General features: G+C 43.5%; 1 protein-coding gene across 1 annotated transcript; it reads right to left on the bottom strand.

Annotated features, from left to right (window-relative positions):
- Positions 1 to 179: 179 nt before the first annotated feature.
- Positions 180 to 5,667, bottom strand: BTN1A1 (butyrophilin subfamily 1 member A1; the record flags this gene model as incomplete). Its single annotated transcript, XM_081246809.1, has 7 exons — positions 180 to 853; positions 1,275 to 1,301; positions 1,400 to 1,420; positions 1,916 to 2,065; positions 2,891 to 3,172; positions 4,969 to 5,316; positions 5,589 to 5,667. 7 exons carry the CDS (start codon positions 5,665 to 5,667, stop codon positions 180 to 182), a joined length of 1,581 nt encoding a protein of 526 aa, XP_081102935.1.
- Positions 5,668 to 18,085: the final 12,418 nt, after the last annotated feature.

Genomic DNA, 18,085 nt, shown 5'->3' on the forward strand with positions numbered 1-18,085 from the left:
AACAGATTAGGAAGGTCCTACACCCCACACTCTATCAGCAGCAACACAACCGTCTCAAGATTAATTAATCCCTACCCAACAGGAAGAAACAGGGGCTGGGTACAGCTGGCAGATGAAGCCCCAGGGGGCGATAGAGAAGGGGGTAAGAGCGAAGGGAAACGGTTGAGCTGGGGTATTCCTTAAGGTACCCGTTGGCTGGGCTGGGGAGGGATCAGTTTAGAATGGAGGGTGTCTGTATCCCCAGAGGCAGAGTCCTGCCCTATGGGCGAGAGTGGGATGTCCTTAGAAAGGTCCTTGGGATCAGCAACTACTGTGACTCCCTCAAGCCCATCAGTGACTGGGCAGATGGTCAGGGGCTTTTTGCCGCAGGACCACAGGCAGAAGAAGGGCCGGAGGGGGCCTGAGAAAGAGGCATTAGAGAAAGTATAGATATGGGATCCATCAGTCATGTTGTAGAAGCAGATGTCTCCTGACTCACAGTCCAGGAAGATCCCAACTCGGCGAGGGGGTCCCGCCAATGGGAGAGGGGTCCGCAGGGGGGTGAGAGCCCAGTACCCGTTTCCATACAACTCCACAGCCCAGAAACCATTCTCGGGAGTTATGGGGTCAAACCCTTTCTTCGTCACGTTCTCCCTACACACCCCGATTGCCCAGTCAGTCCTGTCTCCCACCTCCACCTCCCAGTAATGTCTCCCCGAGGTGAAGGCCTCACGACCCAACACACAAGGCCAGGAGTCAAATCTCTCTGGTTTCTCAGGCAGTTTCTGACGTGAATCTTCCAGTCGGACAGATTTTGAATCCTCATACAGAAAGAGGTGGGGGTGGGCGGTATCTGGATCCAGAGTCACATCAACTAGAGACAGAGAGAAAGTGAGTCTGAACATCAGTGAATGTTAAAGGTTGAAAGAACTATCCTTTCTTCTCCAAAGAAGTGGGACACTGCTCTAGCAGTTGACAGGTCTCCTCAGGAAGAGAGCTGCCTGGCCTGCTCAGCTGTCTCTAGTCCTCTCTTCCATCCACAGCCACAGGGTGATGTATGAACTGACTGTCCCTAGTGCCCCATGGGACCCTGTCAGAGGGGACTTGTCTCCTAGCCATCTTCCAAGGCCACTCTGTGTGCCTCAAGGAAAATGTTGAGGCCATTTGCCATCGTCTATCCCCTCTATATCCTCATCACTAAAATATGTTAGTGGTTTTTATTTCCAAGTACTGTAGGACTTTGAATCCCTGCAAGGTAGATCCTCAGAGCCCTTGAGATATTTAGAGCCACTGACCTGCGTGCAATGTAGCCTTTTTCCATTCTGCAAGGGGGGAGGGGAGAAAGAGTGTTATTGACATGTTTTATAATAAGAGAGAGAAAACCTTGTGGATGAAATAATTAGAAGAAGATAGAACTTACTGAGCTCTTCCAGGAGTTTCTCTGGAAAACAAACAGAAATACCTTAGCGACCTTCTAGAGTGGGCATGAGGGAGGGGACCAAACAGGTGTAAGAAACACACAAAGGAGTAACTGTTTACTTCATGACTACCTGATTGTTGAAGCACTATCAATAAATGAAGAACAAGGATTATGTTTTGTTTTCTAAGAAATATGCAGGAAGTTCCTACTGGCTTGGGATCAGATCTTTAGTCGTTACTAGGAAACCAAGTTAAAAGTAAGGATAGAGTCTGAAGGTGAGTAGTGAATAAACATCAGGTCTATTCTCTCAGTTAGAATTGGGTTTGACTCATCTTGTACCCCAAACCTCTGTTATTCTTCATATTTGGTGCCACTGACTTCAGGAGGCTTATAATCCCCTCTGACTTTCAGAATTCTAGAATCAATTATCTTCCCATTGGCAGTCATCCTAAAGGACTTGGATCCAATCCCACTTGGAAGCATTCCCAAAAAGAAGACTGGGATTCTATGACTTACCTTTAGAGCTGAATTCATGCCTCTTCTGTCTGGATCTTTCCTTGTATAGTCTCCAAGTGAAAAATATGGACCCAATTGTGAGAAGTCCTAGGACCATCAAGACCACAGCCACAGCCACCATCCAGGGAGTCAGCCTTGGGAAGAAGGGAGCTAAAACAAAATCCCCAAGAAGGACATTTGTTGAGAAGCTCAGAGCAAGTCCAGCTCCTCTCCTGATTCCAAAAGGGGGTGGAAGAGAGGATGACCTGGACCTCTCACATTCCTCCCATGGCAAAATAGTCCCTGCAATGCCACTCTGAGCTTTTCAGATAAATTTTGATCTTAGGTAACAGAGGGCAGAGAAAGAGAGGAATGAAGATGAACAAGAGACATTTGGGGACAGGACCTGTGAGATAAAGAATATAATGGACCAATTCCTGTTTTCATGGAAATTTCTCCTTAGCTATCAATGCAGGATGGGAGCCAAGGGGTTGAGGGAAATAAATAAGGAAGGGGAAATGTCACACCTGAGTGCAACAGAATAGGACTCAATGACCAAAGAATAAGGAAAAGTTCCTGCCTGAACCGGAGACAGTGTGTAGGGAATAATGAGAAGATTTGCTTCCCTGAGGACCCTGGAAACTTAGACAGAGCTCTAGCATGGAATGGGGAAGAAGACGAGGCAAGGAAACAGGAGAACTAACTTAGTTAGATCCAGAAGACCCGCCCCACCCAGAGACAAAGCTTCTCTACCAAGATGTATCTCCCAAGATAGAAAATCCGGAATTTGTATGAGATCTAGGTAAAATTTATGCCTTCAGAATCTCTACTCTTCTAGTGAGGCTGGTGCGGCTTGGTGGGCAAGAGTTTAGGTGGGGGAAAGCTTAAGGTGAGGAAAATAGACAAGTCTGCCATGAGGTTACAGCCGGGCAGGTGTCCCAGGTGATGTGGCCCTGAAGCTGTGTCAAAAAGGAACCTAGCACTGATTTCACTGACCTGGTATAGAAATCTCTACTTCCTTCTCTTGGCCGAGAAGGAGGTTCCGGATACAGCAGGACACATTCTTCATGGAGGTGTCCCTGATGATCACTGAAGCTGCCACGGTGAACAGACCTTCTTCATCAGGGTTCCTGGACTCTGACACGGATGGAAACTCCTCTCCCTTGGGAGTTTGCCACTGTACCCGGGGCTCTGGGTACCATCCCACTGAGGTACACTCCAGCCAGATCTCTCCACTCTCTTGAACTTCCATGTGGATGTGAGGATCAGAGCCCAGAGCTATGGAGAAAGGAGGCAACTTATTCCTTTAGCGGACATCCTTCTGGGAGGCTTATAACCACAGGACTACATTGTTTGAGAAAGAGAAACCCAAGGGAACTGGGGATGAGAGGGACTCATCTCCATATTTTCTTACACAAGGAAACAGAGGTATCAATAAAAGAATACATCTTATCAGAGAGGGGTGCTGTGTTGGGATTTAGTGTTGGAATTGTGGGCAGGAGTTTGATGAACAGACAAGGGGTCCAGTCAGCGGGAACAGCAAGCCCAATAGCTTAGGGGTGGGTTAGTGAGTCTAGGCTGGGAGTTCCAGAGATGGGAGAGAGCTCTGTGGTTGGAAGTATCACGAGAAGGCTTTGGGTAGGAAAAGGGCTAGGACTGAGAATGTAAGGATAAACAGAGAAGGAGTATCCTTGAGGAGAAGGGGGATTGGAGGTTCTTTGCACTGAGATTGTAGTTGACCATTTAAGTTTCACTTACCTGTGATACTGATTCAGGAATTTTCTTAAATGATTTCAACCTCATCTACCCCCACCCCCAAATTAAATTGACATACATCAACATGGAGCTGTTTATTATGTTGACATAAATCAACATGAAGCTGTTTTACCTTTCTGTTCAGTCTAATTAGTTTCTTACAATTCCACAAAGTACAGAAAAACAGCAAGCTTCAGAGAAGAGTTCTTAAACACATATCCACAACTATTGGTTTAAACCCATATACCAAGTTGTGCGTGTACGTGAAAATGTGTATTCTTTTCATGAAAAGGGCCACCACCCTCAGCAGATTCTCAATGACAGCTTTATGCTATCAAATCTCTAGGGCTTTATAACCAACCTTTAAGATACTTCCCTAAAAAGGAAATATGAGTTATATATGATGGGCACTCTGTTACGAGGCAGGGACCCAGATTTCACCCAGGTATTTTTCAAACTTTATCTTTATTTGACTACATACATGAAAAGCAGTATAGTTGTATATTATACATTGTAGGGCAGTCCGAGGCACAGTAATAATATCTTACAAGTACATAATGCTTTGAGAATTGACAAAGCAGTTTCTCATATATTGTCTCATTTTATTTCATTTCTGCAAAACCTTGTTTGAGAGGTGGTGCTTTCCCAGTTTTACGGTAGGAAATATAGCTCAGAAAGAGATTTGTTTGATGCCAAGTGGAACAGTCAGACCTCAATGCATACTTTCCTCCTGAGTGTTTACCATTTTCCTTGTTGTTTTACTCTGAAATTTGGCTTGAAAGGAAAAAGGAAACAAAAACAAAAACTTTTGTAGGTAGATCAAGACCCTTAACAAGCAGCCATGCTCCATGATTTTAGGAAATTGGCCTTTGGGTACTAATCCATAAAGCGGCATCAAAGTATGCATTGGGGTTGCTCACCACAGCCTTAATGTAATGGTGAAAAATAGACACAACTGAAATGGTTAATTCTGGGCTTTGATCAAGCAAATTATGGTCTATTAATAGAAGAGAATGTTATACAGTCATTACATCTTACACTTATTTAATTAATAACATGGGGAAATGTTGATGCTATAATTGAGAGAGAAAGGCAGGACATCATTGAAATAAAGCTCCGCCCAGAAAGATAATTCCGCTGCTCCCTCTCCACTCTCAACTCAAACCCCCTTCCTACTCATCTCCTACTCTAGGCCTGCCAACCTCTTCCAACCTAAAAGGGATTTGGGGAATGAATCTGATGGCTTCCAAAGTAACAGATACATAGGAAAACGTATCCCTCATGGAGTCACCGGAGAAAGTCAAAACCGGTCTACTCACCAGCCACCTTCAGATGCACGGTGGCCTCTTCGTAGTCGTCGTCCTGCCTGAAAAAGCATCGGTACTTCCCCTCATCAGAGGCCTTGACGTCCTGTATCCTCACAGCGACGCGCCCCTCCGCGATGCGGTCCTCCACCAGCGTCACTCTCCCCTGGTACTCGGCCATCTGCTCTCCGGGCTGCTCTCGCCCTTCCCGGCGCACGAACACCGCGGGAGAGACCTTCTCTCGGAACCACCGCAACTCCATGCGCTCGGCGCTCACGTTGGGGGAGAGGTGACAGGGCAACTCGGCATCTTCACCCACCACCGCCAGGATGGGCTCCGGGGGTCCAATCACGTCAAAGGGAGCTGCCAAAAAACCAGGAGGGTCAGACAGAATGTGGAGGTGGGAGATGAGGACTGATACAGACCAGGATCCCGCCGAAGGGCGGAGACTCTCCCACCATTTCTCTTATTCCTACGACAGCCCAAGGGAGTCCATCTCGACCGTTATGGAAGTCGCTAAGGAGAACCAAATGGGATTGTTTACAATTACTGAGAAATTTCAACCTTGTAGGCCAGAGTGTGTGTGTGTGTGAGAGAGAGAGAGAGAGAGAGAGAGAGAGAGAGAGGAGACCTACCAGAATCCAGCTCGGGCACCTGGAGGAGAATGAAGACAAGCAGACACCCGGAGAGACTGGAGTTTGGGAAGACTGCCATCTCCAACCTTTGTGGGCAGCAAGATGCTGGTGGACTCGAGTTTGTCAGGAGCTTCAGCCTAGGAGACAGATGAACGGATAGGAGATAGCTATGGGTTGTTGAGACACTGTTCTCCCGGCGTCCTCCCAGCACTTCTTTCCAACTTGGAAAGAGTCATTTGCACCTGAAGCTTCCTCCTCACCTCCCCCCACAGGGCAGACTTTCAGTCCAGGCAGCCCTCAGCACGCTCTCACGGACCACCCTAAGTCTGGTCAATCTTGTCTGTATAAAACAACAAAATGGGCCCTGAACCCCCAAGAGAGACTTAGGAGAAGGGATTTGTGAGGCATAGTACCCATTAATGGGTTTCATATAAATAGAAAAACCTTGGAACCACTGCCCTAAAAAACCTCTTCTTTCAAATACAATAATTTGGCATTTGCTTTTAGCAATGATAGTAAAGATACAGTGATGGAGGTAGAGATGGAGACCAGGGGAATAAGTTGGAGGAAAAAGGAAGAAAGATTGGGAGCAGATAGAACAAGAAAAGGGAGCTGAAGAGAGCTAAAGGGCTTGAAGAGTAGAGGGCCTAGGACTAGGGAGGAAGGAGATAGGGGGAGAGAAAATGCCTCCTGGCTGCTGGCTCTCTCAGAGGGTGAGAGTAATCCCAGATACTGACCTCTGATGTTGGAGGAAAAGGCACCAACAAGCTTCTGCTACCAAATGAGAAAGCTGGTTGTGGCCCCAGGGGCAAAAGTTAAAGGAGAAGGAAGGGGGAAGTGCTCTCAGGAAAGCCTGCCCCCAGGTCCCTAGTGTATTTACTTTGGGTAAAAAAAAAAAAAAGTTTTCCAGAGAGGAGAAGGTCTGTGGATTTGTGGTCTTCAGCTGAGAAATCAGGATATGCATCGATGACCTGGGCTAAACAGAAGGGGACAGGGCAAAAAAGAAAGAGGATTCAAGAAAACACTAAAAGAAAATGTAAAGCCTTGGGCCGTTAATTCAACTCTGGAAGCCTCAGTTCTTTTATCTCTAAAATGGGAGTATTGTTATTAATACCTTCTTTGGAGTGGTCTTGCAAGGATTAAATGAGATTAAGCATGTTAAGTGCTTAGCATATTATAGGGACTTAGAAGAGAGAAAGTTGTTATTCTATTATTATTTATGTGAGTTGAAAATTAAAGATAGGCTAGGAATACATTTGTGTGTTTCAGTTTTCAGGGCCCCAAAGTTGTCTCTCTGCCAAAGCTACTTCCCTAAAAGCAATTCATGAGGCCTGCAATTTCTTGTTTTGGGTTAAAACCCTTATCGTTATGGAAAATTAAAAAATATGTATATTTTTGAAAGTAGAAATCACTCATAATGTCAGCAAATAGTGACAACCTCTGGCAGAATTGTTGATACTTTTGTAAATATAATTTGAAACACTGTTAATAGCTACATAATATCATATTGAAGGTTCCTATAATTCCCCAGATTGTGGGACATCTTGAGTTTTTTGCCTATTATAAATAGTGTGCTTTATACACAAGTCTTTGTCCACATCGTTGATAGTTTCCTGATAAACTTTCTGATGAATTCCCAGAAATATTGTCATCAGGTCAAACGGTATGAACATATTGTCAAAGTTTCTTCCTGAAATGTCAAGCCTATCACACCATCAACCGAAATGTCCTTCTCACCTAATTCCTGCCAGCATTGAGGGCTATTATTCCTCATCATCATTAATGGAATGGATGATATTGACCAAATTATTACTTCACAATGCATTTATATAATGAGGCACCATGGTCATTTTTCATGTTTATATATTTTAATATATTCCAGAAGTGAATTTTTCAAGCTAATTGCCTTTTTTTTTTTTCTAGATAGATTCTGGAGCTTTTTTTTTTTTTTCTAAATCAAAATGTATGAACTTTTTAGAAATTAAAGACATCAACCCTATATTATATGTATGGCAAAAACCCTTCACCACCCGTTTGTTCTTTGCCTTTTAATTGGGACTATGATCAAGACCAACAAAAAATAATTCCTCTAGTGGACCCACCTGAATGCTAGGAGAATGAATTTTCTCAAATACAAATCTGATCTTGTCACTTTTTGCTTAAAAATCCCTATATGTCTCCTTAGTGACCCCAACACCCAGTTCAGGCACCTTAATCTGGTCAAGAAAATGCTGTAAGATCTAGTGGCCTCCCTCTTTCCTTCCTCTCAGCCTCTTCTCCCCAGAGCCTCTCAGTACTGTCCAACTCACATGAGAAACACTTTTGATGTCTTTGGTCTTATCTATAATGTTTAAAGTAAATTCAACATTTTGCTGCATTACACATGAAATTAAAAAAAAATATGACTCTGGCTAGACTTTGCCCCCTCCAAGTGAAATCAACTCTCCAGGAAGATGGGCCAGGTTTATCCTGTGACATGGACAACTTCCTGGTCCCTCTTTGCTGGCACAAATCTGACCTGAATCCTACTGTGTGATGCAGATATGTTTATTTTTGTCTTTTGTTTCCAAGTCTTTCTTCCCCTCCTAAACTGAGCTCTTTGAGGTCTCTGACCTCTTATCAGCATATAGACGGAAGTAGAATTTGCAGCTTAAATCACACCCACCAGTCCTTGGCTTTCCTAGTTTGAAACGTGCCTGCCTCATTCTCAGCCTCCATTTGTGCTTAACTTTCAAAAATATCACCGATAATGAGTTTCCTCTCCTCAACCCATTCGGATTAGACTTCTATCCCTTGCTCTACATTGTCAAAATATCTTATAGGAAAATTTGGGGCAGGGGGAAGAGCTTTTACTTGCACCCAAGAGAGCTAGACTGAAAGAAAGGAGCTGGGGAAATAGAGAGCAAATGGTATTCCAGGTATTATGTGGCAGCCAAGGTTCTGACTGGATAATATCTGAGTCATTTCGACAGAAACTAACAGTTTTGGACAATCAGTGACAGGATCTCTGAATTGTCCAGGCTCAATCAGGGAATAGAGATTCTAGATGCCCCCAGTTTTCATGGCTCCTATTGTTTTTTAGGTGCCTTTGTGATGTGGGGCTACTATGAGCAAGTTCCTGTTATTCTGGGGCCCTAGAAACATAAACTGTTTCCTCTTAGACATGAAACCATTTGGGCTGAGGAGTGTGATGTGCTCCGGATAAGAGCAAATCCAATGACAAGATGTCAGGGCTTCTCCCCCTACACTCCCCTTTTCACCACACACGATTCAAATTTCCTAATATTATAAATTAGTCAGATCCAATGGTTATTCTCTTCCTCGTCTTACTTGACATCCAACAGCATTTGACCGAGGCAACCACTTACTCCTTTTTTTAAGAAGTAAAAAAGTAGTAGTTTTTATTCTGTCAAAGTAATTCATACAAAGCATTTTAAAAAAATAGTATAAAGAGCTTTTAAGAAAAGCACTAGTCCCACTTCCACCCTATCCTTCCTCATTCCCTAGAAACAGCCTCTTCAAATGCTTTGTTATTTTGTCCGGTATTTATCTAGATATGTCTCAAGAGTAATATTTATGTTGCTATTTCTTGAGGAATCCAGTTTTAGATATTACTTTTCGATGCTCTATCATGAGCAGTGATGATTTCGTTCTTGTGGTGACTGAGTTTATGTGTCAGCTTGACTGGGCTAAGGACTACCCAGGTAACTAGGAAAAGGTCATTTCTGGGTGTGTTTGTGAGGCTGATTCCAGGAGAGAGAAACATTTGAATCCGTAAATGAAGAGACCGTCCTCACCGATGCAGGTGGGAATCATCCAATCCTTTGAGGGCCTGAATAGAATAAAAAGATGCAGTAAGGGCGAATTTGCTCTGTGCTTGAGCTGGGACTTCCAGCTCCTGCCCTCAGACATTAGCACTTCTTGTTCTCTGGCATTTGGACTCTGACCTGGACTTACATCATCGGCCCCCCTGGTTCACAGTTCTTCGAGTTTGGACTGGAACTACACCACGAGTTTTCCTGGGCCTCCAGGGTACAGAGGGCAGATTGTGGGATTTCTTTGCCTCTATAATCACGTGAGCCTATCCCTCATAATAAATCTCCTTCTACATATCTGTATACTGTATATCCTATTGGTCCTGTCTCTCTGGAGAACTCTGATTAATACCATTCTTTTATATCACCAATAGAAATATATCATTTTGGTTCAGTGTTTCCAATACTATGGTTTTGTGGCTATATTTTCATGGAGCTGAGGGTCACATATGATAACATTTACTTTCCTGTACAACTTTTTGTGTTTGAGGGGGATGGGGGAGGGAGGGAGTGAAATGATTCACCTTATTTCCTTTGTTTAGTTTTCTGTGTTCCCATCACAGATTTTTCCCAGCCCTTAACAGTCTCTAAGTACAGTCTCCATAGTCAAACGTCTCAGGTAATTTATTAGCCCTATTACAATCCCTCCCTAGCCCCATCCCCATCCCTCCCAGAGCAGCACTTCTCTAACTTAAATGAGCACATGCTTCACTGGAGGGTCTTATTAAAAATACGTTCTGATTTAGGTCTGGACTGCTACCAGGATTCTCCCTGCTGGCTGCTGCTGGTCCACAGGAGCTTTTTCCTCCTCCTTATTCAGAATCCACAGCTGAAGAGGCAGCTGCTGGCTCTACACGAATTGCGGAGATGACCCTGGGGGATGGTTCTGGCTGAGTCTTGGGCTTATTTCTTTTGCACGTGGCTAAACCAAGCTAAGACAAAGGGCTGGGTGTGAATGGGCACATCATGCATAGCACCATATTCTATGGCTTGTAGTGAGCTTTGTGGTCAGATGCTCTTTCTCAGGGCACACACTATTGGCATACTGGTAATAACTAGATGTGACCTCATGATATGATGACATTATAATACTGACATAACCCCCCTATTTACCAAGCCTGTATTAAATTTATGTGCATCATGTAGCGATCACTTTGTAATGTATAGAGATATTGAATCACTGTGTTGTGCAGCATGGACTAACATAGTGCTGTAGGTCAATTATACTTCAAAACAAACAAACAAACAAACTCATAGAAAAAGAGATCAGATTTGTGGTTATCAGAAGTGGAGGGTGGGGAGGGGGGAACTGGATGAAGGTGGTCAAAATGTACAAAGTACAAACTTCCAGTTATAAGATAAATAAGTACTAGGGATGTAATGTACAACATGATAAATATAATTAACACTGTTGTATAATATATATGAAAGTTGTTAAGAGAATAAATCCTGAGTTCTCAACACAAGGAAAAAAATTTTTCTTTTTATTTTATTTTGTATCTATATACGATGGTGGGTGTTCACTAAACTTATCGTGGTAATCATTTTACGATATACATAAGTGAAATCATTATGCTGTACACCTTAAACATATACAGTGCTGTATGTGAATTATGTCTCAATAAAACTGGAAGAAAATAAATTATGTGCATTGTAGCCCAACAGAGTTTGCATATGTGAATGGGGGCTGGAAAGAAATTGAAGAGGTCTGAAGAAGCTGTGATGGAATTCTGTGTAGAAGGGGGGTTCGTGGGGGTGGAGTGAGGTTAAATGTGTTCCCTGGGAGCAAGAGGCTGAGGTCTGGTTGAGTGGTGACATTTCTGAGTCATATTCCGGGAAGTGCTTTTGAATTGGAGAGTTCCTAGAACAAAGAAGAGGGTCAGGAAAGGAACATATGGGAGTCAGTAAAGTGAGGTTGGATTGTGCAAGGGAAAAATTAGAAGATTTAGGGAAGGGAACAGTTGTCTGGACCACTCTGAGTTCTTCCCAGAATCTACTCCCTTGCACCCTCTCTCCCCATTACCTGGTGGGACAAATTCCTCCAAAGCAGGGCTCTATCCACCCTCTGGAAGACAGGCTATAGAAAACATGAAAATACAGAGATTAGTATTTTAGAAGCAGGCCATGAATTCATTATTGGTCTGACTTCACCTTGTTTTCCTCTTATCACAGATGTCACTCCATGTTCCCTGATCAGACCTTGTCTTAGTTTGAGTTCTCCCTGAAACAGACCCCCAGACACAGATATGGATGCAAGTAATTTATTTGGGAGGTGATCCTAGAAAACATGGTGGGGAAGGGAAGAAATGAGACAGGGAAGAGCCAATAAAGAGTGTGATAACACCCAGATTACTGTTATGGGTCCCTGGGACTCAATCTTGCTAGGGACTCTCTGAGAGATTGTGTGGAACTGGAAACTACCCAATTCAGAGTTGTCACCGAGGGATGAGAAAGCAGAAGGATTTATCCATAATCCAGCCCCTCATTGGCTGAGGATTTTCTAGGTGAACACCAGTAAGAAGGGTATGCCGGTGACCACAAAGGGGAGAGAGACAGACAGACAGAGAGAGGGGAGACTGAGAATCAGTGAATGTGAGAGATTCAGAGGGCATCTCTTTTTCTCCAAAGAAATGAGACACCGTAGTAGGAATTGTCAGGTATCCCCAGGAGACATTTTTCCGCCTGCCCCCTTGTCTCCACTCCCAGCCTTCCCCACCCCAGCCCCACACCAACTTCTTTCCTGATTATCAGCTACCGATTAGTGTGCCTGAACTTCAAGTTTCTTGGGTTAGCTAATCTTATGGTCATATTCCAAGGGACCTGTATGTCTCCTAAGGAGAATGTTGAGTCAATTTACCACCATCTCTGTTCTCTCCACACTCATCAGTGAAATGCTGTCAGTATTTTTCATTTTGTGTACCGTGAGGCTTTGAATCCCTAGGAGATATGAGCTCTGAGTCCCAGAGAAATGAAGAGCCATTGACCTGCACATGATTGTACTTTTTTCTATTCTGTAGTAACAGAGAGGTTTTATAAGAGATACAAAGCCTCGTTTATAGAACAGTGGAGGGAACACCAGAGTTTTCTAAGCTCTTTTATGAGTTTTTTTGGAAAATAAACAGAAATAAACCAGTTAAGATTTGAGTTAAAGATGGGGGAAGGAGGATGGAATGTGAGCATGAAACACACAATGGAGTGACTGTTCCCTTCTGTGAATACTTGATTTTTGAAAAATTATCAATAAATCATGAACAAAGAATACTTTTTGTTTCAATTTTTGTTCTGAGAAATCTGCAGGAAGTTCCTCTTGGCTTTAGATACTGAGAGATTTTGTTGTTATCTGGAGAACTGAAAGTCTGGGGCCAAATTTGGGGTGGATGGGAGTGAGCACTGGAGACTGATAGTGGGGTTCTGTTTGCCTATGACCATGTTGAAGGCCATCAGCCAAAGCCCAACTGCAGTTGAACGAAATTGGATTTGTTGCTACTTGTTACAGCAGTGTGGATTCAACACACCATGCGGGCTTGGGGGGTGTGTCTCAGTGAGAGGATGTGGGAGAACTTATTACAGGATTTAGGTTTGTGTTGGGTGATTTGGGGGAGGTTCAAAGAATGAAGGGTTTGCTCTGGATGACTGCTGTAAGAAAGCAGCGGACTGATGTATGATTGAATATACCAATTTTTATTAGGAAGTGGAGGAACAGAGTGGGCTGGAATTTCCTGGTGGGCCGATGGTTAGGACTCCATGCTTCCACTGCAGGGGGCCGGGTTCAATCCCTGGTCGGGGAAATAAGATCCCACAAACCACAGGGCACCGCCAAAAAAAAAAAGAAGAGATTTAAGTGGTAAAGAAGCAGCAATTACTGCAGTCAGCCGAGAGAGGGAGGTGTATGGTCATTTTTGCAGCTTGCACGGTGTTCTTGTTTTTCGGTCTGTGCTCTGACATGACTGCGGAGTGGATTTGTTTTTGTCTCACTCCATCACAATCACAGAATGGTCTTGCCTAATGTTGGTGTCTGTGAAATGTTTAAGTGGAGAACGCTGGAGCCACTGCCAGGCTTGTTTCTTTCTTCCTCAGTCAGAGGCTGCCTTTTCCTTCAGATCTAAAGGTATTTGGGGCTTTATAACCTTCAGAGTCCCTCCCAACTTTGAAAAATCTAGAATCATATTTCTAAATTTCTAAACTAGGATGACTTTTGAGTGGAAGTCATCTCAGAGGGTATGGCATCCCAGCACATGTCTACAGATGGGAGGAGTCCTGTGGATGGAAATACTAAGAGAAGGCTTTGAGGAGGACATAGAAATTTGGTTGGACCTTGAACAATGGTGTGAAAGATTGAATTCCTGACCTCAATCCTTCAGTCCTCCCTGAATCCTCATCTTTGTTATGGCCTCATCCTGGGCCAGTCACCCCTTGACTTTGCCTTTGCCCACATGATTTGCTTTGGCCAATGGCATGTGGGTGAAAGTGACAATGTGTCTGTTCCAAGACCTCTTAAGAGGCCTTGCATGTTTCTACTCACTCGTGAACACCATAAGGAACTGTTTATCATAAGAAGAAACTGCTCTTAGGAGGATAGGAGACAAGTGGAATAGTTGCCCCAGCCAACTCATAGAGCTGTTTAGCCACTGCAGCTTGAAGCAGAAAAGCCCAGCTGAGCTGGGGGAGTAGATTAGCCACACTCATCTGACACCCGGACATAGGAACAATAACAAATGAGTGTTATTTTAAGCCAGTAAGTTGTGGGGTGATTTTTTGCTCAGTAATAAGTACCCAATGTAGAAACTGGTTCCTAGAAGAGCAGGGCTATCATATTAAAAAACAACCTTCTGGGGGGAGGAGCAATATAGAGGTTGGGCTATGCTATTAGGTATAAAATGAACTACAAGGATATATTGTACAACATGAGGGATATAGCCAATATTTTATAATAACTATAAATGGAGTATAACCCTTAAAAATTGTGAATCACTATATTGTACACCTGTAACTTATATAATATTGTACAGCAACTATACTTCAACAAAAAATGTTTTTAATAAAAAATAAAAAACAACCCTCTGAGGGTCTTTGGCTGGGTGTGAAAATTAAACTGATAAAGACAGATTAACAGGAGAAAAGCATCCACATTTTATTGAATTTTTACATGTACATGAGAGCCCTCACAAGAGGATGAAGACCTGAAGAAATGACCAGAGCAGGAAGCTTTAATACATTTTAGGCAAAGAAACAATAAATTTGTGAAAAATTGACATGGCAAAGGCGCTTGGGCTAGGGTAGTAAATGGTGAAGAAGTAGCAACGTTTGTTTATATAGCCTTCTCTCTGGTGATAAGGATATCTCCCTTCCTCCTGGCACAGGGAAGGGACGTTTCATATGCGAGATTTATTTCCTGCTTTCAGGGAAAAAAGGCAAGAGCGGGAAGCCTTCCTCCTGCAGTTTTCTCAGACTTTTTGGAGTAGCGTGCCCAATACCAGCTTCTAGAGGCTACCCACTTCTCCAACTTCAAGTCTAGTAGCATAGCATCTTCAAATCTTTCTATCTCTATCCTCTGCTTCTGTTGTTCTGTCTCCTCTGACTCTCTTTTAGAAGAAAATCATTAGGTGTTTTTTATTTTGTTTTCTTGTTTTTGGCCGCGGCGCGACCAGGAATTGAACCCGCTCCCTCTGCAGTGAAAGCGCGGAGTTCAAACCACTGGACCGCCAGGGAATTACTGGAAATCATTATGTTTCTTCCTTGTTTAAAATCATACAGTGGCTTCCCATTATATTTAGAAGAAAACACAAACTTCTTTCGCTGCCCCGAGTCTACACTGATCTGGCTCTCCCTGTTTCTCTGGTCTGCCCACTCTTTTTCCTACCATCCTTTGGCTGCTCTCACCTTGTTGTTCAGGTAGCACCCGAAATCCAATTGCACCCTAGTCCTTTGCCCTTGATGTTCTTTCTCAAACTGTGTAGTAAGAGGTCTGGCCTTTGTCCAGGCTCCTGGGAAATAACCTAAACCCTTGGAATTTCCCGAGTGTTGTGGTTTACTCTAATGAGATGACTCATGGGGAATCACCAAGCCAGAAAGTCCAATCATGTGATTAGGGGGTTGGGGCTTTGGGCTATGTGCTGTCAGCTTGACTCAGGAAGAGAGAGGGGCTGGAGATGGAGTTCAATCACTGTGTGGTCAATGATTCAATCAATCAAGCCTACATAATGAAGCCTCAATAGAAAGTATGGCCATCGAAGCTTGAGTGTACTTCCTGGGTTGCAATACTCCATGCATGTCACCTGTCCTAGTCACTGTTGTTTTCCTCAGTGCCTAGACAGTGCTTGGCTCGTGGCCAACAGCCAGCGATTGTTGGATGGATGTAAGAATAAGCTGCAGGGGGCTTCCCTGGTGGCGCAGTGGTTGAGAGTCTGCCTGCCGATGCAGGGGACACGGGTTCGTGCCCTGGTCCGGGAAGATCCCACATGCCGCAGAGCGGCTGGGCCCGTGAGCCATAGGCCGCTGAGCCTGCGTGTCTGGAGCCTGTGCTCTGCAACGGGAGAGGCCACAACAGTGAGAGGCCCGCATACCGCAAAAAAAAAAAAAAAAAAAAAAAAAAAGAATAAGCTGCAGGGGTGTTGACTCATACTCACCAGAAACTGCTTGGATATAAATGTTAGCTTATTTACTGATCATTGTACGTGTACCTTATCTGTGTCAGATTACTTTCTGATACCAAAGTCCTCTTAAGTTTGATTAGTAACTGTAATTGAAAGGTCTGGGATAATTATACATGTGCCTTGTGCTTTGTGGTACAAAAGGGTTGGTTTGGGGCCAAGCATGGGGGAGGCTGGGGAGAAAATGAAATGATCCTGTGAACCAGCCTGGCAGCAATGTGCCTGGCTGTTTCCTGTCAGACCTGTGAAAATGGTTATATGATTAAGGAAAGCTCTTCATGAGTCCAGGGGTATGTAAGTTTCACTTTCCCAGAAATTGGGAAAACTTCTAATTACGGTAGGATATGCCAAGAAGACCTAACTTCCAATACCCCCACCCCATCTCCCTCCTTGGCCCAGCCTACTTTCTCCCACACGGGGATCAAAGGGTAACAGGATTAACCACTGACGATAACTCCCAGCCCATCCGAGGTAAAAGATTAAAGTCTCTTTAATCCAACATGCCAAAATCTGAAAAACTTCCACTGGAAGGTCTTGATTCAGAATTCTTTTTTTTCCCCCTCCTCTTGCGGTTGATCTAAGTTACAGAGCCAAGAGGGCAGGTGGGATCACAGATGCCATGGATCTCAGCCACTGAGGGTGCTGGGATCACTACGCCAGGCCTGAGCGATGACACCCAAAGGGGAAGAGTCCCTGGGGGGCGTCCCCCTTTTCTCCACACTCTACTCCACCTCACTCCCAGCCCCCAAACCCAGGAAAAAGGAAACTCTGGAAAATTAAATTACTCATGATGCTAAGAATGAGTAACCCAGGAATTGCCTGGCGGTCCAGTGGGTAGGGCTCAGTGCTTTCACTGCCCAGGCGGAGCCTGCGTTCAGTCCCTGGTCAGGGATCCAGCAAGATACGCAGAGCAGCCAAAAAAAAAAAAAAAAAGGTAATCCTTCTGGGAAAAGGAAATAAAAATAACTCTCGGGTGACTCCAGACATCTGTTCATTTGAGCTTTGGTTTTCAGTAAGACTCTGTTTGATTCTCAGCACTTTGCTACGAGGCCCCAGATAGTCTGCTTTCTACTTGTTTCCTGCCTGTCCCATTCTCAATCTTTGCTCTGACTGTAGGGGTTTATGTTCCTTTAACTAGTTAGTTTATTTCTGCTTTGGGGCTCATAATACACAAGATTCCTGATGCTCGGGAATCTTTCTTAGTCCTCAAGTCTCAGAAAAACCATCACTTCCTCCAGGAAGCCCTCCTTAACCCTGCCATCTAAAGTGGTCCCCCTCAGCCCCCACCCACTCCTCTCCATAATATCACCCTGTTTATTTCCTTCGTGACATAACAGACTGTACATGGTCAACACATTAAAGGTGATAAATTTGTTGGGAGTGAATGAATAAGCAAAGATATGAAGGAAGACAGTAAAGGATAGGAGCCGAGTTTTACACTATTTACATATTTTATACAGTGACTAGCAGAGCATTGGGTTCATGCTTAGTTTCAATAAATACTTAAACATTTGAAATTTATGTTTATAAGGCACCTTAAGGATGAGGCATGATTTATCAAAAAAAAAGTATGAATGAAAACTATTTTCCTTGAACAACAACAAAAAATCGCTTTAACTTGCTAGACCTCACTATTTCACTGTGAAATGGGGAGCAATATATTTGCTATGAGAAAGCAAGGATACTGCATAAGTGAAAGTGTTTTGTAAACTATAATAAAAGATATGCAAACCCACTCAAAGCCTTATTTTACAGAATACCAAAACACCAAAAAGCTCTAACTTGCTTAAGATTAATATAGGCAGTTATTAGTAGTACTTGTTTCCTGACTCGCAGTCTGGTGCTTTTAGTTAAAACTGTTCAAATATTATAACAACAATACCAAAAATAAAAACAACACACGCACATACACATTAATAAGCCAGTTTTCCATCTCAACAAATCACCTATTTCAATGTTCCTCATTTTTTCCAGAATGTCTCCATTTGAAACTGCAGTAAAACAATTTTGAACTTTTGAAATACCTTTTAAA

Source organism: Mesoplodon bidens, assembly GCF_964165515.1.
Source record: "Mesoplodon bidens genome assembly, chromosome: 10".
NCBI lineage: Eukaryota > Metazoa > Chordata > Mammalia > Artiodactyla > Ziphiidae > Mesoplodon > Mesoplodon bidens.